Source organism: Pleuronectes platessa, chromosome 19 (genome assembly GCF_947347685.1).
Source record: "Pleuronectes platessa chromosome 19, fPlePla1.1, whole genome shotgun sequence".
In the NCBI taxonomy this organism is placed as follows: Eukaryota; Metazoa; Chordata; class Actinopteri; order Pleuronectiformes; family Pleuronectidae; genus Pleuronectes; species Pleuronectes platessa.
This window is the reverse complement of record NC_070644.1, coordinates 3,425,304-3,450,426: the sequence shown is the minus strand read 5'-3', so window position 1 is coordinate 3,450,426 and position 25,123 is coordinate 3,425,304. Positions and strand designations below refer to the sequence as shown.

At 39.8% G+C, this 25,123-nt stretch overlaps 2 protein-coding genes across 3 annotated transcripts in view; one reads left to right on the top strand and one right to left on the bottom strand.

Moving 5' to 3' along the window:
• Window positions 1–13,073, top strand: part of clip1b (CAP-GLY domain containing linker protein 1b) — a 37,252-nt gene extending 24,179 nt beyond the window's left edge. For both annotated transcript variants that reach the window (XM_053411549.1, XM_053411548.1), the window contains 7 exons: window positions 3,261–3,300; window positions 3,509–3,552; window positions 6,369–6,474; window positions 6,574–6,739; window positions 6,822–6,874; window positions 6,970–7,082; window positions 8,043–13,073. In XM_053411549.1, the coding sequence (XP_053267524.1) occupies window positions 3,261–3,300; window positions 3,509–3,552; window positions 6,369–6,474; window positions 6,574–6,739; window positions 6,822–6,874; window positions 6,970–7,082; window positions 8,043–8,277 (757 nt within the window). In that variant the 3' untranslated portion in view covers window positions 8,278–13,073. The remainder of the gene's footprint in view (window positions 1–3,260; window positions 3,301–3,508; window positions 3,553–6,368; window positions 6,475–6,573; window positions 6,740–6,821; window positions 6,875–6,969; window positions 7,083–8,042) is intronic.
• On the bottom strand, window positions 12,272–22,675 carry bcl7a (BAF chromatin remodeling complex subunit BCL7A). Its single transcript, XM_053411565.1, has 6 exons — window positions 22,511–22,675; window positions 19,973–20,054; window positions 19,233–19,329; window positions 18,381–18,530; window positions 15,847–15,950; window positions 12,272–14,860 (listed from the first exon to the last, which is right to left on the bottom strand). The coding sequence occupies exons 1-6, from the start codon at window positions 22,600–22,602 to the stop codon at window positions 14,786–14,788; spliced, it is 600 nt and encodes a 199-aa protein (XP_053267540.1). The 5' UTR covers window positions 22,603–22,675; the 3' UTR covers window positions 12,272–14,785.
• Between the last annotated feature and the right edge of the window lie 2,448 nt (window positions 22,676–25,123).

The window sequence follows — 25,123 nt, the reverse complement described above, 5'->3', positions numbered from 1 at the left end:
TGTTTGTGTTGGATCTCCAGTCTGATGCTGAGGTCTATTTATAGACCTTGTGTGTGTATCTGCTGTGTGTGTATATGTGTCTGTGGTATGTTTCCATGCGTGTGCTCTTGAGTCTCAACGTCATCCTGCCACCCCTCCCCTGAGTCATAAGTGTCCCAAGCTGTGACATCAGAGCTCCAGCTGGATGTAACTAGCTGAATTAGAGTCATCCATTACAGCGTCGTGTCACAGCAGATGGAGTCGAACATGTCATCAAATGTGTTTTGTTACAGTGAAACAAAACCAGCTTCATCCACCTTTAGGAGCAGCACTTTGCATGCGTAATCCTGACTAGATAATTAAAAAAAACAAATGTCTGTACACTCATGTGAATCACCTCTATGGCTCGGTTCTATTTCCCCAACCTCCACCCCCATCCTGTCCTGCGCCAACACTGTTTTCCTCCATCCTTTTCCGAGGCACATCCTTCCTCAGTCTGTTGATGTTATGTAATTGCTGTGTCTCCTCCTAGGACCGCCTGGCTCCAACATGGCCACTTCTCTATCTCTATCTCTGTGTGTGTGTGTGTGTGTGTGTGTGTGTGTGTGTGTGTGTGTGTGTGTGTGTGTGTGTGTGTGTGTGTGTGTGTGTGTGTGTGTGTGTGTGTGTGTGTGTGTGTGTGTGTGTGTGTGTGTGTGTGTGTGTGTGTGTGTGTAGAATCAATGAGGCTTTTGTGGCATCTGAAAGAACAGCTGTATCCACTGCAGAACAGAATTTGCCTCCCTGCATTTGTGTTACTCGATTTCAAATCTTGATGGGTTTGTCTATTGAAGCCAATGAAACCCTTTTTTTAAAAGTAGGAAACCATTAGCTTTCAATTTGTGGTTTTATTTAGCAAATAATTTATGCTAATGTTTCATTTTCCTCTGAACCTCAGAGCTCCATCGTAAAAAATAAAATGGAACTTTAACACGGTGAGATGTTTATAAAGATACATGACTTCAGCTAAAACTGAGTGGCACATACAGGTTGAGTAAGTCAGAAAGGATTGTGCTGAAGTGTTTTGCATTTACCTAAGAAAAGACTAAATCTGCCCTGTTTTTCTGAATAATGAGAGCTCATAATTATTTAACTTTCCGTCTGAGCAAGTACTGATGTGCCTGCACAAAGCCGACAAATAACAATGGCTTCCATATAACTTAAAGACACAAGCACCAATGTCTCCAACCCAAAACAAAATAAAATGAGTTCAATCTACACAGGCGGAATATGTTTGGCTCAAATATTTCAAAGTAGACTGTTGAGTTGAGGTACGGTAAACCTTTTCTCAGAATTCTGAGGTAATAATCTAATAAATAAATATCAAAAGGTGAATGCGATACACTTCAGTAATATTATACTGGCTAGTTAACACATTGTTGGCTTTGCTTAAGTCATTTGAAAGATAAATAGTTATTTTCATTATATTATTACTATCACAAGTTTTTCATTTTCAATTGATGTTCCAGGCCATCATGTGTCAATCGTTTTCCGAGTTTTTACCTGCAGTAATATACAGTGTGTAATTTTAGATATTGTATGAAACAGCGTGACATTTTAAAGTGGAAAAGCGGAATCCTACCTGGTTCTTTCTATGTGTGAATCTGTGATCCGTCTGTTGCAGAGCACTTGTCTTGTTATGTTTTGTGGACCTATGAATTGGTGGAGTCTGGGAGAACAGTGACATTTCATTTCAACACTCTTTATAAAACATTATATGGGGGAAAAATCTAATATTTTATAGTTAAGTCCCCCTCTAACATGACCTTCTCCTGCTTGTGTTAGAGTGCAGGATGCTTAAGTGGCATGGTGAATGTAATTATACATCAGGCAGCTAAATATTTCACCCAGATGGGGCTCAGACTTGGATATTAGTCACGCAGAGCTCCAGAGTTCCTCATTGGACACAAATCCTACGAATGACCCACATGGAGCTAAACTCAATTTCTCCAGAAAATCATTTGGTTCCAGCATCCCAAAATATACAGACTCATAAATGTGACTCTGATCATTTGCACAGATTAGACGATCAGCTTTAAGCTATCCTGATTGAGTTTTTCACTAGGGGTTGTTTGCATATTGTATCTTAGTGCTGCGGAGTATATAAATCACTGTGGGCTTTACAGGCACCAAATCCTTTAAGATGTTTCAAAGGGAGAGTGTAGTAGTCGACATAAGCAGCAGAGATACACCAACAGATGGTCTTTTTGAAAGATTACTCTGTAGATTTGATCGTCATGAATCTGAATGTGATCTTTGCAGTAGATTAACTTATACGGGCGAATCAAATCAAGATACCCGTAGTTCTAAGTGACTTTGCCTTTGACACCCATGCAGCTTGGTTTAGAATACAAATGTAGTTTATCTAGCATAAATTCATAAAAAGTGGGACTGGTACATTTTCTTTGGTTTGCTGTAATCAGTATTTTTTTATTCTGCAGCTCCTATCAGATCTATGCAAATTTTTAGCCTCCCTCATCTCTTTTTTTTGGGTTTCTGATCTATTTGTAAACCACTGGAAATATTAAACAAATAATATATTAGAATTTCACTCAACAAGGCCCAACTGCCTAAATTCAATCAAGCCACATCAATTGCACACACTCTCTTTTAAACCAGAATCAGTGGATGTAAGCAGTTTTTCCCTTCATCTTTCTTTCCCTGCTTCTCTACTTTTTATATACTATAATTTTTTTGGGGGTGCACAACTTAATTTGTTGTACAATGTACTATGACAATTAGGATGATTCTATCCTGATCTATTCTTATCTGCTTTATTTATGGATGACCGGAAAGACTTCAGTGGGTTAAATGATTAGTAGAATATTTTTCTGATGATATTATACTGATCGCTTGTTGCAGCTCTCAGTGAAACCATGAAATCCCCCCCCCCCCTTTCTCTGTCACACACATTTCAGACTGATCAGAGAGTCGAACATACAACAGAATTTTACTGTCCATGATCGAATGTGAAATAAGCCTTTTTAATGTAAGATTTGCCCTTAGTACTCACATACATAATGCAGAACTTATTTGCTTCATACAACAGTGACTGTACAGCTCAAGTTTTGCCTCTGTCCACGTTCAGCAGATGTGAACCCTGCTAACATCTGGCAGACTTAGATTTAAGCATATACTGGAGTGACCATGACACAGATATTCTAGAAACCTGATGGCTTTAGAGCAGCACTAAAAGGACTTAAAAAGTAAGTCACCTCTCCTTTCTCTGTCTTCCCTCTCAGCGAGGAGCTGAAGCTGGCCTCCCAGAAGTCTCTTGACGAGGTAATGACCCTTCCCAGTCTCACTTTATAGAAACTATTTCCTTCATCCTGTAATAGTAGATAAGGGTTTGGTAAACCAGACACGGTGATTTGATTAATAGGTTTTGGCATAGTGAGGATAGACTTCCTGCTGTGGCTGAACTCTTAAAGCGCAGACGGGCTAAGCCTCTAGTTTAATGCTTCTATATTTGTGTGTGTTTGCCTCTCAGTACAACGAGGATCGCAACAATCAACAACCGGACATGAAGAGCAGGTAATGGGATCGTATTTTTAATTCAGTTCTGACTTTTTAACCTGCACTGATGTACTCTGACTTTAATGGAGTCACTTTAAGTCATTTCCTGGGTTAAGCTGTACAATATAGAAATTGGTGCTATTTAAATATATGTTCTTGAATGATTGATTGTTTTTGATAATCGTAATTCCCTTTCATTTATCATTTAGCAATGAAAGTGCAATAGAATCAACTTTCTGTGTGAAGGTTTGATTTTAATTCAATTAAATTACACTTTAACACTATAATTTAGCTGTATGTGGATTTAAAGCTTGTTTTGTGTTTATCAAGTTAAATGAAACAGAAACTATATCGGCCTGAAGTGGTTTATTATTATTTTTATTCCTTGTTATTATTTCTAATTTCTATTTTATTATTCATGGGTTCATCTGCTGATCATTTTCTCAAAGCAGCAAAAACTCATTTTGAAACAAGATCGTTTAGAGTTCTGAAAATTGAGTTGAATTTATGAGAATATTTCCAATTAATTTTGTGTCAATAATTGATGCATTACTACAATAATAACAAGTAATGTCTTAGTGAATATTAGAGGTGCTGGTAGTTGGATTTTGATTCCTTGTGACAGAGCCAGGTGAGCTGTTTCAATCACATTCTTTCTGCCGAGCTTCATTAACTGCTGGCTACAACTTCATCTCCAATGAAACAGATATTAGAGTTGAGACGATCTTCGTATCTTACTCTTATGAGGGAAGCAAGTTTTTTTTTATATTTTGTATAATGTCAAAAAATGCTCTTGATATTTCAGTTTTTCCTTTTATTTAATCAAAACGTAAGAAACACTAAGACACTAATAGTGGTCGCAGAATTGAACCCCGGGGCACTCAACATATTTTAGGGGCTAAAGACCGTAAAGAAACGACCAAATCGCCAACCAAAATAAATTTAGAAAAACAATAAAAAGGACTAACACCACTGTATTGCAGTTTCAGATAAACCAACCCACTGCTTAAGATAATGTCTAGGCATAGGGTTGGGATCGTGAAAGCATTTTATTAAACTATATATCATTAGGTTTAGCTTACATTATCAGCTAACTAAAACTTTTCAAAACTATAACTTAAACATTCACTGGGTTTCCACTGTGTTGAACTAAAACAACACATGTCAGCAGACTTAGAGATACAGTTTGTAACAGAGGTATGTCAATCCAGTCAGCGTGTTGGAGAGCACAAGAAATAACATTTAATCCCCAAATTCGTATCATTTTATCTTGAGTTGGCTGTATAAGAAGCTGGTAACATTAGCTCCATGTTTAGGAGTAAAGTCATCATGTCAAAGCTTCACGTATCCAGGTATTTTCCCACTGGAAACCAGATCTGAAGTGGATCTGACCAGAAGGAACCAAGCCTTTCAGGGACCAATTTAGATTTAATCTGGTTTTAGATTAACAGTTTTCTTAGTTTGAACGACAGTAAGGTTTATCACATGTCTCAAGGTATTTCGAGGTACAGTTTTAATATGTGGATTCAGTTTCTATATTTCTCATTGTGTTGTTGTTGTGCCTTTTTCGAGCCCTTTCTAAGTCTGGGAACAAAGGAAGCTGTGAATGTCTTAGTTTAAAACGTCACCACTTCTACACGGCAGCGAGCGAAGTTTAGAGTGAACGTAAAATAAAGCGAAGGATGGCAGACAGCAGAGGACAGTAATGGAAGAAGCTGATGTGCACTTGGTGTAAGATGGAAGCAGCAGCGGGATGTGAAGAGAGGCTGACAGCTCTGTGGTTTTGACTACAGGAAAATGAAAGAGTTGTTGTGCATTGGAAGCAGAAACAGTAGACGAGGAGGGAGATGGTGTGTTCTCAGGTGAACATAAAAAAAAGACAGGAGACGTGATGCAGTGAAACGATGTGCTGCACATCCACTTTCATGTCATGGAGATTTTGTTGTGCCAGTTGTTATGTTGTGCTGTTGTAATTGATTCTTGAGGCAGTGCTATGAACCCACTGAACCACAGCAAAAAGGAGATTCTGGGATTTGAATTTGTGTTGAATCCTTATCCTTAGTGTTCTGTGTCTTGTATCTGGACATTAGTTTTATTTTCTCTGGAATATGAGGAAAAAAAAGATGAACTCTCAGAAAAAACATTGTTTTCATCAGCTTTATTGTCCCATTTAAATCAGGGCCTAATTAAATCAATCCCTTTTCAGTGGGTGTAAACATAGCACTAACCTAAATGTGGAATCTGTTATTGATTAGGCCAGAAACGCTGCATGTGGACTGCGAGAGATGTGTTGTAGTCACAAGACTACAAACAAGAACTAAAACAGTCTGCAGTTGTGAAATTTCATCAAAAACTCAAAAACGAGGGATGATACATGATAATCAAGTCCCATATATTGATAAAGCACGTTACAAACAACAGGAGTTGAGCCAAAGTGAGCCCAACATACATTATAAACAATTTCATCGATTAGATAATATCTTTTTTTTGGTACATTTTTTAAGCATCTTATGATATTTCTCCATGTGATCATTATTGTGTTTTAATGAATAAGATCTCATATGTTATCAGTATCATATTATGTAATAGGGACTTGTCTGTCTGTGTGTGCGTCATTTACACACCCACATTAGCACAAGTAATAGCGAGAAAGTTGGAATTAGAGGTTTGCCATAAATAAAATGGTGGAGACTTTCTCTCTTATGTGGTTGTAGAACAGGTTGATGAAGCCATTACTTCACAGCTCTTGTTCAGCTGTTCTCAGGTCTGAGTTTGCTGCAGTTCGAGAGCAGTTGACATGCAACACACTCTCTGATTCTCACATTTTTCCACAGAGAAACTAACTCAAATCGGGAACTTGAGGAGGAAGTCAAATTCCAGAAGTCAACTGGAGCCTTAACCTCAGACAAAGATCGGGAACTGGAAACTCTGAGGAATGAGGTGCTCCCTCACGACTTTCACTCTTCTCAGTCTTCTCATTTCTTGGAAAGTCTCCATTGAGCTGCATGAGGGATTTATCAGTTTGCTCTGTCGCTGCAGATCAAAGTTCTTCGAGGTGAAAACGCCATGGCCAAGACCCTTCAGTCGGCCGTGGAGACGTTGGAGAGAGACAAAGCTCAGCTGCAGAGTCGTGTTTGCCGTCTAGAGCAAAGGCTCATGGGAACGCAGACCTCTGAGGGAGAAGACAGCGAGGCCCCACCATCAGGTGAGGAGCCAACGATTTGAACATTCACACTCTGCACTTCTTGTATTCGACCTGTTTTCTGATTCATGGTGTGTTTCTGCAGGCGATGCGGCTCTCGAGCAGCTGAGGGAAGAGAAGGAGTTCGCTGAGGGACAGGTAAGACTGTCTCGATGCTTCCCAAAACATTTTCTATGCTGCGATCAAATCAGCATGTGCCTAATTCTCAGTTGTGTCCTAACTGTCTCCGTCAGATCAACTTCCTGAACAGTGTGATCGTGGACCTGCAGCGGAAGAACGAGGAGCTGAAGATCAAACTGAAGAAACTCGCTCTGGCTGAGTTCAATGGCAACGAAGAGACTGATGGGTAAGGATGACCATATCACCAAACCACGCACAAAAAAAATCTCCATATCCGACCCCCCAACCCAAATCTGAGTCAACAAACAAACACGTGCACTCATTAAAATATACACGTGTATACCGGAAACTGGGGCAAAGTACACAACCAGACAAAACAAAAGTTACACAAACTACATAAATATCTGTTAAATTAAATCCGTCATGATTCGGGACACGAGCCAAAAAAGGAGAAAAAACTAAATCCAGTCCAGACTCAACACAGACCAACGTCAATTCTGTTCTCAAAGAACCAAATTATGCTGTGAGAGACAGAGAGTGGAGTGAATCAATGAAATGAGGACAAATTATAAAAGAGGAAGTCAGTGTGTAGTGGTTAGTGTTGATTGTGTGGTGGTGGCCAAATTTAAACCAGTGATAAAATGAGTCTTAAAATATTTTGGGTTCATTATGAAACTGTAGCAGGTTAGAGGACGTCAGCTTCAGTCCTATATACGTGGCCCAGGACTACATTTGAATTCATTCAGCTAAAGGAATGCATCTCACACCACCTCCCAATGTGGTCTGTGATGCCTTCACACCTGAACTCTGAGCTGTCCACTTGTGATCAGATCGCACAGGATGGATGTTAATACCAGGTGAAGAGAAATAAAAATGTACAACCAAAAGGTCAGAGTGAGTGTAAGAGACAATACAATTGAACCTTATGCAGACACAATGGTCCATATCTACATAAAATAAAATAGACAGGCACAGACATGATAGAAATGTGGGTTTATTGGGGGCTTAAAAAATGATGAATCCTTTAAAGCTTTGCACAGAAGTTTAATACTGTCTGAAAATGTGATTTGCTGTGATCATGTGAAGACTGAGTCCTGCACAGACCAGAACACACTCTAATTAGCACCTCAGGTGAAGACTAATGCTTAATTTTTTATCTCGAATAAATTTTCTCTTTGCCACCTAGTTTTGATGAAGCCATATCAAAGCGGGAGAAGAAGGCCTCCCTCCGTCTGTTCTGCGACATCTGCGACTGCTTTGACCTCCACGACACAGAGGACTGTCCCACTCAGGCCCAGAGCCCCGACTCTGTTCCTCACAGCACCTACCACGGCAACCCGGCCAACGAAAGGCCCTACTGTGACATCTGTGAGGCCTTCGGACACAGCACACAGTCCTGCAACGATGACCAGACCTTCTAGAGGCTCCAAAAAACTCCCCCTGCATTTCAATTCCTTCCATTTCCTCTTTCATCTCACTTTTATGCACATCTCACCTCTTGCTCTCCTGCTACATTTCCTTCCATCCAGCCCAACATGCCTGCAGATTCTTCCATATTGTATTTTTATACTCTATTTAAGCATATCACTGGTAGCCACAGTTCTGACCCAAATCCTTTAGCCCGCAGCTTTTTTCTCAGAGGAGAACCGGTTCTGTAATGCAGACTGTTCGTCCAAATATGCTGCTTTAGTGCAATATTGATGTTTAGAACAAAAGGAATCTGTCCTCTGCACTTGTTGTTTTGAACGTGTTGTTTTCAAAAATGAGCATTAGTCACATTCAATGTGTTTTGGGCTTTATTAGCAAAAATGTGATGCGACAAAAAGTGAAGCACAGTTAAAACTGAAGGGAAAATGAAACTCCTCTCGTACTTAACATTCCTGTCCTCTGTATCACACTCCTCTGCCTGTACGCCTGTAAACCAATCAGATACTGATACAGAGGTACTGCCACAACAAAAAATTGACTGATGTTTTATGCTTAATAACGTTTTACAAAGCCACTTTGTCAGTTTATATCTTACAATAGAGCGTTAGGGCCACTTTTAAAGGAGACGTTATGCTCGTGTTCAGGCTCATTATTTTAATCGTTATTATTGTACAAGTAGTATTACTGGAAACGGTATACATGCTCTTTTGTGATTGGTTAACCGCTTCCAGCACATATAGGAACTGTCAGCCTCTGCTCTCGCTTAATCAGGAAAGAGTGAATATCTTGAGACCAAAAGAAAAACATTTTAATATTTCAATCCAAAGTTTTATTTTTGAAGGATGTTTATGGCATATTCTTGATACATAACAACTTTATTTTCTAAACCCTAAAGTTATTTTTTTGGTTTACTTACATTTTGAAAATATTGCAACTTATTTTTCTGAACTATTTTGATTTTAGTCTCATAATATTACTACATATTCATATTTGAAAGGTTGTAAAATTATTACAACATTACTGTTGAGATATTACATAACCCTTTATTCTCATAATAGTACAGGATGTATTTTGACAACAATGTCTTACATAATTACTTCATACTCTAGTCTATATATATTAGACCTTTTTTTTAGTGTTGTCTCTCTAAATATCCCACTTTCACACTTTCCGCTTTAATCTTTAAATTTTACAACTTCACTCTCAAATTCGTATGACTTTATTCTCTAGATATTCATACTTTTCTAGTGGCCCTAGTACTCCGTCTAAATGTTAACACGTTGTAAAAAGTTCCTTCTTGACCTTGGAAATCCTAGTTTCCATGGTAACTAGTTCTTTACAGAGCTTTCAACTCTCTTGAAGTTTATTCCCGGGAAGTTTAACAGTTTACACCGTGTGTGGAGCGTTAACGCCACCTATCGATGAAGACTGAGAAGCAAATGAAGGTTTCAGAAACAGCTGGCAGATGGATGTTGAGTCAAAGAGCCACCCAGTGGATCTTAAACATGAAGGACTGGTTGATCTGTTTACTTGCTTACTTCTCTTGGATGGGGTGGCTCTGCAACGTTCGGTCCATTTGACTGGCGCCCTGGAGCTTTCAGTATTATCGCAAATATCTTCATCGGCAGATGAAGTACGTATGGTGGTCATGAAATTGCAGAGATCCCTTTTAGGACTCCTCTCATCTCTTGTTTGCTTTAAATTGAGATTTTAGAATCCCATGACAGCTGGGCAACTCGACTGAAAACAGATGCTCAATTGACCTTGAGGTTGGATTATTTACAATTTTAGTCCGCTGTTGTATCTAAGGTCACGAGTGAACTTTCTATTTTAACATTGTTGTGTATTTACCTTTCAATAGGTCGGCATATATACGTTAATATCCCTCAGTAATGTCACGGAACTTTACTGAAGATCTGTTGTAGCTATTGATGATGTTGATACGTTTTGTTATTTATTGTCTAATCTTTCACTAACCAGTGATATTCCTACAGGGAAATAAGCTAGCACTGATTTAAAGTGTTTATAGTCTGTAGTAGGACTACTGTAGTGTAGGTGGGCGTCTGCCGCATGTAACAGGAACTCACCCAGATGAAACTATAGCAGCCTCGACTTGCTTAGATTTGCACTGTCCACTTTAACGATTCAGCAGAGACATACGTTAATGTTCCGATTCTAACGTTATATAAAAGTTATTTTATCTTAAAAGTTCGTTCAGATAATTCATTAATGTCCTATTTCATGCTGCCCTCTTTAAAGATACAGTTTGACATTTTGGGGAAATTCTCTCTCGCTTTTACATAAAAAGATTGACATGTGTATGATACATGCAAAGCTATAGCAGGTTAGTTTAAGTAACAAAGCCTGGAAACAGGACAAGCAGCTATAGCCTGTGACGTTTTATTTCAAATTAGCTGCTCCTAACATAACACACCTAACCTGAACCAAACTGGCTGACACGTTGCATTGTGGGTAATGCGGCCACCAGGTTCTGACCAGAGAGAAGAATATGGAGAAGGAAGAAAAGACGATATCTCCGGTTCTGCTACATTGATTTTGATCATTTTTGTATTTAACTGACCACCTTCAGTCCAACAATGCTCTGTATCTAACTCATGAGCACCCTTTTAACCCATAGACACTTTCTTCATGTGCAGGGAAGCGAATGGGCCTATTTCCCAAAATGTCAAACTATTCCTTTAAATGTACCCAGTATAAAAACATGTATTTTGACGTATCTCGTACTTAAGCACAATGTTGGATCATATTGAATCTTCCAGTGTAACAGTGTATAATACATGACTAACCATTGACACTAGTCTTTGTAAATACCAGTCAGACGCTTCTGATAAATGTGTACACAGTGCCATGGAACAACGATAGCTTTTATGTGTACGGCAATTTATTTTTTCTGCCCTGTGGATAAGATTGACGTACACGGAGGTTGCCACTCCAGAGGAAAAACCAAGCCCCTTTGTATAGACTTTAAAAACATGATGTACTTTGTAAGTGATATGTCTAATTATTAGTGTTTTATATATGTAACAATTTCAGGCACCATCTATAAATGGTTTCCAAATGCTCAGACCATTCGACTGACGTTGGCGTGGTGTAAGATGTCCTGTTTTCTATGTACTGTATACTCCTGAACAGTCCAATAGAAAAACTAAGAACAAAACCGCTGCTGTGTTTGTGTTTGTTCCCTCCGGCAGGAACCTGGGTGTTTTGTGTAACACTCTAAAGGCACCGCCATTAAAACCCACTCTCTAACCCGACCGTATAGATTGGCTGCTGCACCGCTTATTGCGATCTCATTCCCACATCCATTTACTCCGGAGAGGCTCGGGCAGCACAAAGAGCCTGCTCTATTTTTCATGAGCTGCAAAGAGTTGTTACTTTTTACATGAAAGTGGCTGAGGGGGGGCCGGGCTTTTGTCAGTGAGTCCAGCATTACAGACGACACGATGAGACAATCTGCTCATTTAGGATTTAAACCGCCAAGATAACGCTGCAGTCAGCTTCCCAACAGTTAAAAGGAAAGTTACGATAAGACCTATCCGACAGTGCTGAGGGATTGATTTTTTGCACCTCCAACTGTTGTGAAAGAGTAATACACACACACAGGGATCGTGTCGGAAAACCACAGTCAAACTTATGAAATGTAAACAAGGTTATACTCACGTCTAGACAAAATCGGACAGGCTCCCGATGTGAAACCATTGTACTTGGAATGTTTAAATATGGACCAGATTTTAGATCTAGTCCAGAGAAACATATGACTCTGGAAAAATGTTTCAGATTTGAGATACATCATCAGTTGATTCATGAATCTGAAACTGTGTCTATACGAGTGTCTGGCCTCTCTGGGACAATCTATTCTAGATTTGACGCGTCTAAGTACAATGGATTTCAATCGAGACCTGGTCAGAAGTGGTCTGATCCTGGAAAAAAGCAGAGAAATACAATTTCGGAGTCAAGATAACACTATCAAGTTTTGTGAATTTTATTAAGAAAACAAAACCATTGGACATGATAAAAACCAAGCACTACTGATGGAATAAATAAGTCAAACCAAACCATTAATCTGTACAAGATCTAACGTCAAACAATGGTCCCATGAAAAAAAACATACAAGATTTTATATCTCACAGCTTTTTTTTCCTTACGCACAGTTTTGAGCAAACTACAATTAATCAGCTCGAACAGATGGGAGCTACAACATGAGTGAGAATTTTTTCTTAAACTGAGTGTACATAATGCTGTTTCTAACTGTTAATGTCAATACAATAGCATTTTAAGTTCCAGCGCTGCTGGACTGGGAATGAGGTATATGCTAATCCATCCTCTTAACTGAGACTGTTTTCTTTTCTCTCCATCCATGTGAACGCTGATTTGATGAAATCTGATCAAGTCATTCTGTGTCACGTTCCACCTCTATAGCCCCTGTTGTGTCATGAAGTTGGTGGTTTGCGGTGATTCAATTGATTTCAATCCATATTCATGAGAAAATATTGATTAATCCAAGCACATCTTACATGTGTGAGGTTGGACATTAGAGGTCATAGGTCTGAATCCGTACAATAAAGTTCAAGTCCGCACAAATCAAGGGCGTGTATGGATTCAGCCGACAGACAGCACCTTGAAGGAGGAGGAGAACCAAAGTCGGAGCTAAAGGACTGGAGCCTTGTGTATCGGGAGCTACAGGAACATTTGCGGGACATAGATAAGTAGTGATACACAGAACACGTACAGAAGACAACGTGAGTAAATGCAAGTCGAGATGGTGGAGCAGAGGAGAAAACCAGTTTGAGAAACTGGTCCGTTTCTACTTTTTTTGGGGGGGGAATACAACAACAACGTGTCACCTGAAGTAAACACATACCAGTGACCAGGAATTCTGACTCGCCAGGTTTTTGTACAAATGTTCAAATGTCCAGCAGTAACAAAACTACATTAACTTCTGGTTAGTGTTGAAGTTCCCGTATCCAACTGTTCTAATGAAACTGTTCAAACATGTGGTTGAATATGATTACAATCAGGTGAATATTGAACAGAGTTATCTAAGCATGATGACTGGAAACAGAGGAACAGTTCGCCTTGTTCTTTCCAAAGGCAACAAAATCCACCAACGGTCTGTACAAAAAAACTTTCCCTCAAGAAGTCACCACATATAAAAACCTACTTCTTGTATGAAAACGTGTCATTCATTTACTTGTGTGTGTCAACTTCCTAATTAGAGACGTTGAAGGACTGTTTTCACTGTTTGAGTCGAGCTAGCCGTTTCCACCTGTTTCCAGTCTTTATGCTACGCTAACTTAAGCTAAGCGAACCACCTCCGGCTGTAGCTTTAGCATCAGTCTTGTTTTCCTCTGGGCAAGAAAACAAATGTCAAACTATTCCTTTAAAAGAAATCAGACTGTCGAAGTGGACTAGAAATATTGGATACAGCTGATTAGCGATGATTATAAGGCATAAAAACAAAACATGGCACCAAGATTGTAATTCAAAATCTGTTTGACCTAAAACATATTTCATTGTAGTAACTCAAGGCACACACCTTCAGGACCTACGCTACCTATGCCTGTCACTACTTTCAAGAGTTTGTATCTTAACCAGTACCGTCGTCTTCCCCCACTACCAACCACAAGCTAACTTCTTGTATTGTAAGAAAAATAATGAACACGTGAATGGAGAACCTTTCATGGATAGAGAAAAAAAAGACATCCACTACAGCAGCAAATCTATGTGTGATCGGTTGTGACATACCATAACAGTGCATTGACCCTCCTGAGAAAAAAAACCCTAAACATTTCCTAAACAAATATAGAACATGAATCTAACAGGAGGCGAATCGAGAGGACTGACATGACGTGGTCATCCCCCAGCCGCTGATCTGAGACCTGGTTAGCCACTCCAGTTGTCCTGAGCTAAACCATTTAGCGGTGAAACATTTAAAAAGCGGCCTCAGAGCAGCGTCCGGGATCAACCTCGTCCCGATCTCAGATCCCCTGCGTTAACTCTTTTAGTCACAGATGCAGGTCATGGTCTGCGGTCTGGCCTGGCGGTGGCTGAGTGGGCTGACAGCGCTGCCCCTGGTCACGTAGGGGATTGCAGCCTGGGTTCAGAGCTTCTCTTGGCATTAGTGAAAAAGTGTGGAGAACTGGAAGGAAGCACGGAGGGGACCAGTGAATAGAGGTATTATCCATTCTCCCTCTGTGACAGAGGAGTGCTAGGGTGAAGGGGACAAACTGGAGGGTGGAAGGAGGGGGAGGGGGGGGACAGCCTTCAGGGTGGAAGGGAGAGGGGGAGGAAGAGAGATGTCCATTCTCCCTTCGGTGTTGATAAGTTTGGGTCAGGAAGGAGTGGTGGGGTGAGAAAGAGGAGAGGGAAGAGAGCCGACGTGTCCATTAGCCCTAAATTATCAGGAGTTAATGGAGGGAGGTACAGAGCGAGGGAGGGAGGGAGGGAGGAGGAGGAGAAATTACACTGCAACCCAAACGTTTAACTCTCCTCAAAGTCCGGAGACGAGGACTCCAGTTTGCTCTTCTTGGTGGGTGGGGTCTCCGCCTCTAGGTCCTACGACCAAAACAGAAAACATAAAGTCATTTCCGATAGCACACACATCTTTTTTTAAAACAAGGACACAGTATACACAATGTTGAGTTTTATGTCAACGAAAAGATCTCTGAGCAATAATCCCTGATGATATAATTCAATTTTTACTGACTGACGCCAACATAACCACCCATAACAGGTAGGGAAACATTCAGATTCAGTAATTATATCTAAATACCTTCCTAGACCGTTCTCAGGTACTTTTCATGACTTACAGACGGGGCTAGGCAATAAAACTATATCAATAATTATCGCAATATAAGTTTCATCAATAGCAAGATTACAAAAGTTTAATGTTATGGATATGTATATCTCATCACTACGCATTGAGTAAGCATAGTGATGAGGTATACAGGTGCATCAGATATGTAAAAATGTTTTGGTGAGAGGCCCCATTGAAATTGTAAGATTTTTTTTTATTATTATTTGATTTGTATCTTGTATTCATATGTTTTTCAAATCCACTCTACATGACAAGATAACCTCTGGTTTGAGGCCATATAAATAAGAGTCTTCACTCAGCCTTTCCGTGCTTCATTTAGTGAAGTGTAGTTCAAAATATTGTTATGTAGAACAATCAAAGACCTTATAAGGTCAGCAAACTGTGAAGGCTGATTGGTAATTCATATAAAGGAATCAAGGATTTAAGCCTGGTGGCTTTTGTACAGATTTATGTTGTATCATTAACATGATTAACACTTGAGTAAAGAAGCCGTGACAAAAGCGCTCCGAAGGCCAAGGTCCTACTGCGTCTGTGACTATAAATATCCACTCAACATTCACTGGCTTGAGGCCGCTTGTTGTTAGTGTAGCAATGTAGTCAAAATGGAGCGGGATAAAAAAAATGGATCTTTATTGTGCTAATTTGACGCCTTAACAGTTCCGGACCAGCACTACACAGACTGAACTGATCTGTTGTGTCATCCAGTTTGGTGAGGTGTTGGTACCTGAGTGGCTTTGCTGTCTGGAGAGTCCTTCTCCCCTGGGGACAGGCTGTCTCTCTTGGCACTTGGTGCTCTCTCTGAGGTCTCTGACGAAGGGACGGGCTTACCTGAAGATTGGAAAACAGCAACACATCAGAACTACATCTTTGTTTCACACAGAGGAGAACATTCAACATTGTGGGTGATCTGCTGGAGTTTTGCGATGACACTGTGTGGGTGTGCAGGGCAAAGTCTGATGGTGTGTAATTGGATGAAACCAGCTGAGACACATGACTGTATTCAAGCAAAAGACAGAAAGAGACCAATCAATGAGGAGACGGGATTCAGTACAGAGTCGAATTCATTCATTTCTGTCTTCATCTCCCTTTCCCCGGGACAAAAACCCTGGACAATACGTCTGGTAAGCTCGTCCTGCACTGGATTGATTGTGCTAGTCACACATTCGTCTGATATTTAGCCTGCTTGAAATCGAGTAAAAGGAGGCGATGAAACTTTTTTCGTTCACACATTGCAATCTGCCACTGCCGATCGAATGCCGATTTGGCTTGGTCAGCAAGTGGAAAATTGGGCTACAAATCATCATCCATCCATCCACCCCTGCAGTTGGCATTAGGGTATCTGAGGATTCTGCTGAAAGTGCTTAACGTGCAAAATAAACTCATACTTGAACAATTTATATCGGTTCAATGCACAACATGAAAAGACCCGGGAAACGTTTCAACATCCAAAAAAGAAACTGACACAATGTATTTAACTCGATGCTGGGGTAGAAATATATCGACAAGATTAGAATTTAACCGAACGTCAATGTCGTCTCAATGTGCACTGAATTTCGGACAATAAGTAACATCGATAATTGTGCAAAAATAACTTTGCATATAAAAGTACAAGTATAACTTGTTCGAGTATTAACGTAAAATCTGTAACTCTTAAAATTGATCATCTTTTGGTGGTCACGTGAAGTAATGTTAATATGGAGATGAAATTGTATTTCCAGTGTCTCTCCCACAAAGCATAAGGAGTAAATCAAATCTGTATTACACACTCATTTCACATAAGAATATTATCCTCAACAACTTGAAGTCATCTCCTTCGAAATGTTACATGTTGAATTTATAAGTCATGATACTTGTGTAACTCATTTGTTACAGTTTTTTCTTTATGACAAATAAATTGTGCATGGAATCTTTTTTTCATGCTGCTGCGGCTTTCAGCTTCATCTGATGACAATGTGTGTCACAGTAAATTCTTTCTTGATTGGAAGTGGGATCTGACTTTCTTTCTATTTGCAATTGACTTTGTCACCATCAGATGAGCTGGATGAGGAGGGACCCTCAAGAATTAACAGAATTATTACAAACAAAAGTGTATTTATGATTTTCTTTAAATGTAACTATCACATGGTGGTTAAATAAAGTGAGTTTGTTCACGTTAGCACCAATGATGGAGAAGGAATAAAAACTACGCAAGTATTATCATAAAAATGTAATAAGATTCTTACAATTTTAAGTATTCATTACTACTAAATGAGGTGAAGCTCATTTCAACAATTATTTCTTTATTTCCATTATTCCCTCAGCCAAGGAAGTCATGATTTCACCCATGTCAGTTTGTTTGTGGATTTGTTTGTTTGTTTTAAATAAGATTACGCAAACAATACTGGATGGATTACCATGAAACTTGGTGGAAGGCCAGGTATGATTCAGGTCCCATTAACCTTTGGTACAGATCCAGATCAGGAGGCAGATCCAGGAAGGTTTATTTACTTTCTTTAACAGTGATTAACATTTCAATACTGTGAGATTGGGTGTTTACCAACATTTTCACTGATTTCTCCGATAATTCATGGTTCTTGATGAAATAAAATGGGCACGTCTAGGGGACTGATATTCAGGAGTTTGTGCAATTTGGTGCAGATCCAAATAAAATCCAGATCTAGTTCATTTACATGTGGTATGAGATTACATATCATTACCACCATTTGTGTCGGTAATCACCCAATCACTCACTACCCTCATACTTCACTATATAGACACTTCTGTGTAGCTGGACTATATAGGGAGCTTACCAGCAAAAGAAAAAAATGCCTTCGGACACTACTCGGCTCAATTAAGTAATATTGCAGGTCTACGACCTTCAATGTTGGCCAGTGGAAAATCCCATAATACCTTTTTGTAATATATACATTACCCTTACCTGAATACTTTTAGATAGAAAAAAAGCATCTTGTTTGAATCAGTTTGTTCTGTGATACGCTGCTCTGCTCTGTCGTACTGGTCAGGCTGTTCCTGCTGCACTGTCAGCGTAACGCATTATGGTAAATGTTCAGTTGTGTACTACTGTTCATGTTGCATTGTGGTTAAAAAATAAGTCCATTCTATTAGATATTAAGAATTTCACTCAACAATAAAACAGCACTACAAAATAGCAAACTCCCTATATAGTGAACTAAATAGGTTAGATCAGTGAGTGATTTCGGGCACTAACTGGTGTTTCTGTGTGTACGGCATGCTTGTGTGTTTGTGTGACTGTCTGACCCCTCTTGCTGTCCGGGCTCTGGTCAGTCTTGGTCTCGCTGTTCTCACGGTGAGACAAGGTGGTGGGCTCAGGGGCAGGGCTGGTGCTACAACTGTTCTCCTGTTTCACCGGGGATGAGTCAGCGATCGAGCTCTGGTTGCTGTTGTCGTCTGGCAAAGACAGAAAGATACGAGTCATTTCAGTTTCTCTCACTTTGAGGTTGTCCAACATTCACCATAAACACAAAACACAATAAGACACGGTTTTTCCATTCCCACAGTAAAATTACACCAAGAGTATAAAATGTTAATAAAAGTTGCATGAGTACAAATGACTAAAAACACAAATGCTACAGGAATTACACTCAAGTTCTAAAATAAGATACAGCAACGTAAAAAAGATGTTAAACATATTTAGCTAAACCAATTAGCCCTGTACTATGTTAGTGTAAGAGTGGAGAACACAGAGTGCTGTGTGTATTAAAGTCCATATGTGTAAAACCTGCAGTGAAAATCTACTGATATTTTCACACACACAGACGCGCACACGACCAAATTCTCCCTCGCGCACCAAATATGGATTAATCTGCCTCTGAAAGTAGTCCCAGACAAATGCACTATTACCTCTGTTTAGGTAACATTTATAATAACCTATCCAGCCCAACTGTTGCATGTAAGCTCAAACAAGGTTTTTAAAAGATTTTATATATATATATATATATATATATATATATATATATATATAGAGAGAGAAGTTGAAAAGGACATACACAAACACTACGTTGGTTTTGGTCTTTTCATGGGTTCTGTTGACATCAAGAAAAATAGAAAACAAGTATCACCAGACTTTACTTTGAGACTTTAAGTACCTACCATGCATGTCCATCATGCCTGGAGAAGAGCTGTTCTCCGGGGTCGTCAACTCAGAGCCGTACTTTTCATCTTTACCCTTTTTTTTATTCTTGTTCTTCTACAATGAGAGAACAAGCACAACATTCAAATGCATTAATTCTCCATTCAAAGTTAGTGAACATGCAATAATGTGATGTGAAAACAAACAATGATAAAAATGGTGGAACTGGTTAATGTTAGATAACTACAGAGAACGCATTATGAACAAAATGCCTTAAACCTTTTAGCTTATTTAACCAATTTGACTAATCATATACATTTAGCCCCTAATTGTTAAATGTTAATTTATGCAGTCTGTTAATATTATGTATTTGACCTGTATATTGACAGTGTGTTCTCTGTTTAATATACAATTTGTCCACCGTCTGTACACAATAGTCATTATATTAATCTTGGTTAGGTTTTTTTGACAGAAATGATTATTTTCACTGTAAAACTGATTAATCGGCTCGTCTATTAAACTTCGTGGAAATTGTGATAAATTCCCAATAAATGTCCATTTCTAGAATTACAATTATCAAGACAGAAATTCGCATATCAAATATATTCAATTTCCATTTACTGTATATCAAACAAGAGAAGCAGCATTTCAACTTGAAAAGTATCCTGAACAATTGATCAAAAAACATACAATAAAAAAAACGTTCTGATAATATGTGGTTAAAAGTGTGTGTCATGGCCACTGAGGAGACCGAACTCACATCATCTGATTTGGGCTCCGTCACAGGCACCCACTTGTAGATGCGAAGGGACGTGTCTCCGACAGTCACCCATTTCTTCTCCCTGTAGATGAGATTTAAAAAGAACACAAGATGAATGGAAGCCTCTGGGGGGAAATATATTATAAGCCTGACACTTTGAAATCAAGATGCTTTTGAAGTAGTGTAAATCAAGCCATGAATGCAGCCCCCTGCCCCAAAGGTCTACAGTCATTCTATAAAACATTCCTGATGGGACTCTATAGTGATACGAGTTTTAAAATACTACAAGTACAATGAGGTTATTCTTGGGTTGCAAGTGAAGATTGTTTTCCTTCTCAGTTGATTTCACCACAACTTCAGTTCAATGTAATCATCACTTTCCAACTAAAAATCATTACTTTGTCAAAATAATAGTTTTGTCTGACAAAACCCAAAACTCTCATTTAAAATAAAAGCAAACAGACAAAAGCATCAAATATTCACATTTGTAAGGCAGGAAAATGTCATATTGTTATAACTGCAGTCTAAAATCACTACTGATGCCAACATACTCTATATGTTTTTTGTTTCATGACACTTTATACATCAAGTACTTGAGAGAAAAATTGGTGTGGTAATCGATGATGAAAATAAAACTATTGTTAGTTAGAGCCCTGAATCAAAAGTCTATTCTAATTTCACAAAGATAAAGTTGACAGTCATATTTCAGCTTGACTAATCAACATTTGGAATCCCATAGAAAACAAAGAACATGAAATACTTGGGTCAAAGAATGAACAGTGAAGTATGTTAATAATTTTTAACAACAGAAAATGATAATATAGCTACATTAAAATCAGTATAAAAGTAATGGTTAAGTCAATATTTACATTATTTATTAATCTGCTAATTATATTCTTGAGTGATCAAAGGATTATTAAGTCTACAAAATGCCAGAAAATAAAAAATGTCTAAGATGACACCAATAGTTCTATCTTTGTCTGATTAAAAATATTCAGTTTAATATGACCGCAAATATGAACATCTGTGAAGACGGTCTCTGTATATTTGCATTAAAAATTACTTCAAAAATAGTAAAAAAAAGCTGATGTAGATGAATAATTGACCACAGAATTTTTCATGTTTTCTACATTCACATTATTGAAGTTATATGAATGAGTACATTTTGTTCTAACATATCTAATGTTTTACTTTCAGTTTACCATACCTGGAAACAAAGAAATAGGCAAATATGAACAGCCGTGAAGGAGGTTTCAGTGAATTCGGGCATTTTCGTTTAGTTATTACATCAGTAAAATAGCTTAGGAATAATTGTTTCAAGGGTCGACCAATTGATTAAGCGATAATGTTCCAGCAACAGACAACATGTTGTCACAGACGTATAAAAGGTCAAGACAAACAACAACGAAGCCAATCTCCATGTGTTCTTTATCTGCTCTTAAGCATTTTTAAGTACCCATGTGTTAACTTCAGTTATATATGTAAATGTTCCATTTTGTCAGTACATTTGTTCAAATATTTAATTTACCATGACACAAAACAAAGTAAATATGATCATTTGTGAAGCTGGTATCTGGGATTCTCGTTGATTAGTAAAGCACCTGCTCAATAATTGACGAATGAATTAGTAATCTATCAATAAGTCGACTATCTCAAAGTCACTGTCAGATTAATATTTTTGCTTGAGACAAAACAATGCGACAGTAAAAGAAAACACATTGACACAAATGTATGAAAGGCCCGAACAGAAAAACAAATCACCCAAACGATGACATGTGTAATTTCTACTACATCCACCTGAAAGCATCTCTAATTTGATCATTCATAAACTTTTTTTTTCACCCAAGAACAACTTCCACCGGTCCCGAGGGCGTTAGATTTATACACCTGATAAAACAAAAATCACATATATTCATCCACCGTGCGGGGCTTATACACGTTCATATAAAAACCAGCCATCCTCTTAATAGATACATGTGTGTTTGTGAATGTTTATTAAAGCGCTTTGTTCTTGTGTTGAACGTGGAGTCACTGTACGTGTTCAGCCATGCACCACAGCCTACTTCCCTCTCCCCACCCCCACCGAGCCCTGCTCCGTGTCGGACCCACAGGGCGACTCCGAGCGCTTCATTTCAAACTCCGCACGGACTAAAGTGCTCCGGCTCCACAGCGCCGTCGTCGAATCGTTTCTCGGGCCACGCGTGTCCGACGTTTCGCCGCTAATAACCCGCGCCGCGCCGCCAGCTCCACAGCAATGGCTTCATGTGACTGCATCGTAATGGCTTCTGGGTTCAACCCTTGCCGTTAAAAAAAAAAACGCCGGCTACATGTCGGACTGAGCCGCCAGACGCCGGGACGACGGCGGCTGCTGCCCCGGTGCACCTGAGCTACAAGAGCCGCGGAGCCCTTCGCAAAAGCGTCCTTTAAATTTCCTCCACTTTCATCCCTCGCTCCGTCTCGCGGCTCCCCTCTCCTCCCCCAACGAGCCTTCTCTCGTTAGATAACCCGAGCCTGCTTCTTTCCCTTTTGTCCTCTTACCATTTTCGTACTTTCTCAATAGCGGCCATGACCCGCTTGATGTCATCCTTCGCCCTGCTCCGGGTCTCAGCTCGCACCGACCTGCCCGACATTGCCGCGGTGGTTATAATATTTAGTAAAGCTCGCCGGCTGCTCAGACACAATGCAAACAGTGGAGCGCACACAGGAGCCAGTGCGCATGCGCCCACTGATAGAGCACGGCGAGGGGGAGGAGAGAGGGGGGGGAGCACGGGTGCAGCTGCACTAGGGGCAGAGAGAAGGAGAGACAGACAGACAGAAAACAAGAGAGAAAGAGAGAGACAGAAAGATAGAGAGAGAGAGATGTGTCTCCTGCTTTGAAAGAGAGAGAGAGGAGGAGAACAAAGAACCTGGTGGAGAGTAAACTACTAGACCGACAAAGTTATTCGCTGTATAACTGCACTACATTAATATATATATATATATATATATATATATATATATATATATATATATATATATATATATATATATATATATATATATATATATATGATAAAGTGTCTCTGTATATAATGTATTGGCTCTTTATTTACTCTGCACATCGCTCAAATGAATAAATGGAACACTGAATCATTGCAGTAAAACACCATGTCAGTTAAACTTCAGGGATCAATGAGTCCATTCAGGAAGAACAAGTAATGAATCACTGTCTCCTACTTTGGTGCAGATGAAAGTGACAACAGGTGCAATGGAGGCAAAAGCAAGACAACTCACAACAAGTGGATGGTTTTACATGTGGTGGCCACAGACAGCTGTTCTCTCCTCATCCTTCCTGGTTGATTCCTCTCTAGTTTAGTGTCCTTGTCACTACTGGTTGCATGAGCTGGTACCTGCAGCCCAATCAGGCTGCACAGGTAGTCCAGCTCCTCCAGGATGACACATCCATATGTACAAGAAGGTTTGCTGTGTCTCCCAGCTCAGTCTCAAGAGCATGAAGGAGATACCAGGAGACCGGGAGTTACACAAGGAGAGCTGGACAGGGCTGTAGAAGGGCATCAACCCAGGAGCAGCACTGGTATCTGCTCCTTTGAGCGAGGAGGAACAGGAGGAGCTGTACAATATGACCTCCAGCAGGCTACTGGTGTGCTTGTTTCTGACCAAACTGTCTGAAACAGACTGCATGTGGGCTCGACGTCCTCTAGTAGGTCCTATGCTCACAGCCCAGCACCGTGCAGCTCGATTGACATTTGACATGAGCACATGTGACAGACGTGAAAGAGTCTCTAGAAGCTGTGGTGAACGTTATGCTGTGTTTAACATCATCCAACATGACCAGTTTGTTGGTAGGTCAGTGATGGTCTGGGGAGGCATATCCTTGGAGGGTCGCACAGACCTCCCTGTCATAGCCAACGGTGCCTTGACTGCTGTTAGGTACCAGGATGAAATCCTCACAGAGATTTTCAGACCTCAAGCTGGTGCAGTGGGCCTCGGGCTCCTCCTGGTGCAGGACGATGCCAGGCCTCAAGTGGCAAGAGTGGGCATTTCCTGGATAAATCCAATTTAGCCCCTATGGAATGTTATGTATTGGGGCTTCCGACGCCGCCAAGTACCACCACAGCCTGTCCAGGAGCTCACTGATGCCCAGATCCAGGTCTCGGAGTAGATCTCTTAGGACACCATCCGCCAACTCATCAGGAGCCTGACCAGACGTTGTTGGGAGTGCATACAGACACGCGGAGGTCATTCCCACTACTGACTCACATTATGAGCAGCCTTGATGAAATTACCGCAAGTTGGATCACCCTGTGATTTCAGCTTAAAATTTTAGATTTTTCTATATGGTTTTGAATCCAGCCCTCAATGGGTTAATGATGTTCGTTTCCATTGAACTTTGTAATGTCATTTTGTTCTAACCAAATTATACAATGTACATCAGTGATGATTTTCAACTTGAACACCTCGTCCATCAAGATCTAATGTGTGATTTAAGTGTGACCTTAAAGGGATAGTTCACCAAGAAAGGAAAATCCACTTTTTGTCGAAAAATATCTAAAAATATTTTTTTTTTAAACACAACATGCCTCCATACTGCTCCTGTGCTGTCATCCAATTGTCCGCAATCCCTGACATTCATATCCGAATTGAAACAGCATCATTTACACCATGTTTTTGGCCTAAATCTCCTCTGTGATCCACACGCGACCAAGCAGAGGGGGATGTCAGGCCTGGGAAATTTGGTGCGGCTAGCCTGAATCTAAGGGGACTGCTGGAGGGAGGTATGTGCTCTACTGAGTGACACTGTAGTTTTAACCTGTATTTATTCTGTACTTGAGCTACTGATATACACACATTCTCCCCTTGGGGATTAATACAGGATTAGCATATTTTATGTGTAATCTCAAAGGTAGAGAGAGAGAGAGAGAGAGAGAGAGAGAGAGAGAGAGAGAGAGTGCCGTTGTGTGACTGTTGTAAAGTATAGCACTGTCAAACTGGTTAAAATTATACCAGTTCACACAGGTATAATGATCTTATCAGTTATAACACCATCTATGAATAAGTTATAACAATAGTAAGAAGGACAGAGAGAGGACAAAGAAGTTGGTAACATGCAGTAGTCTGATGTCGAAGTGCCCAGTGCATGATAGGAATTCC

Bases quoted from the DNA above. Each gene is read 5' to 3' on its own strand.
- bcl7a (XM_053411565.1), bottom strand. From the start codon at position 22,602: ATGTCGGGCAGGTCGGTGCGAGCTGAGACCCGGAGCAGGGCGAAGGAT. The intron at 20,055-22,510 runs GTAAGAGGACAA...TCTCATCTACAG, and splicing joins ATTGAGAAAGTACGAAAATG to GGAGAAGAAATGGGTGACTG. The intron at 19,330-19,972 runs GTGAGTTCGGTC...CTCTCATTGTAG, and splicing joins CGGAGCCCAAATCAGATGAT to AAGAACAAGAATAAAAAAAA.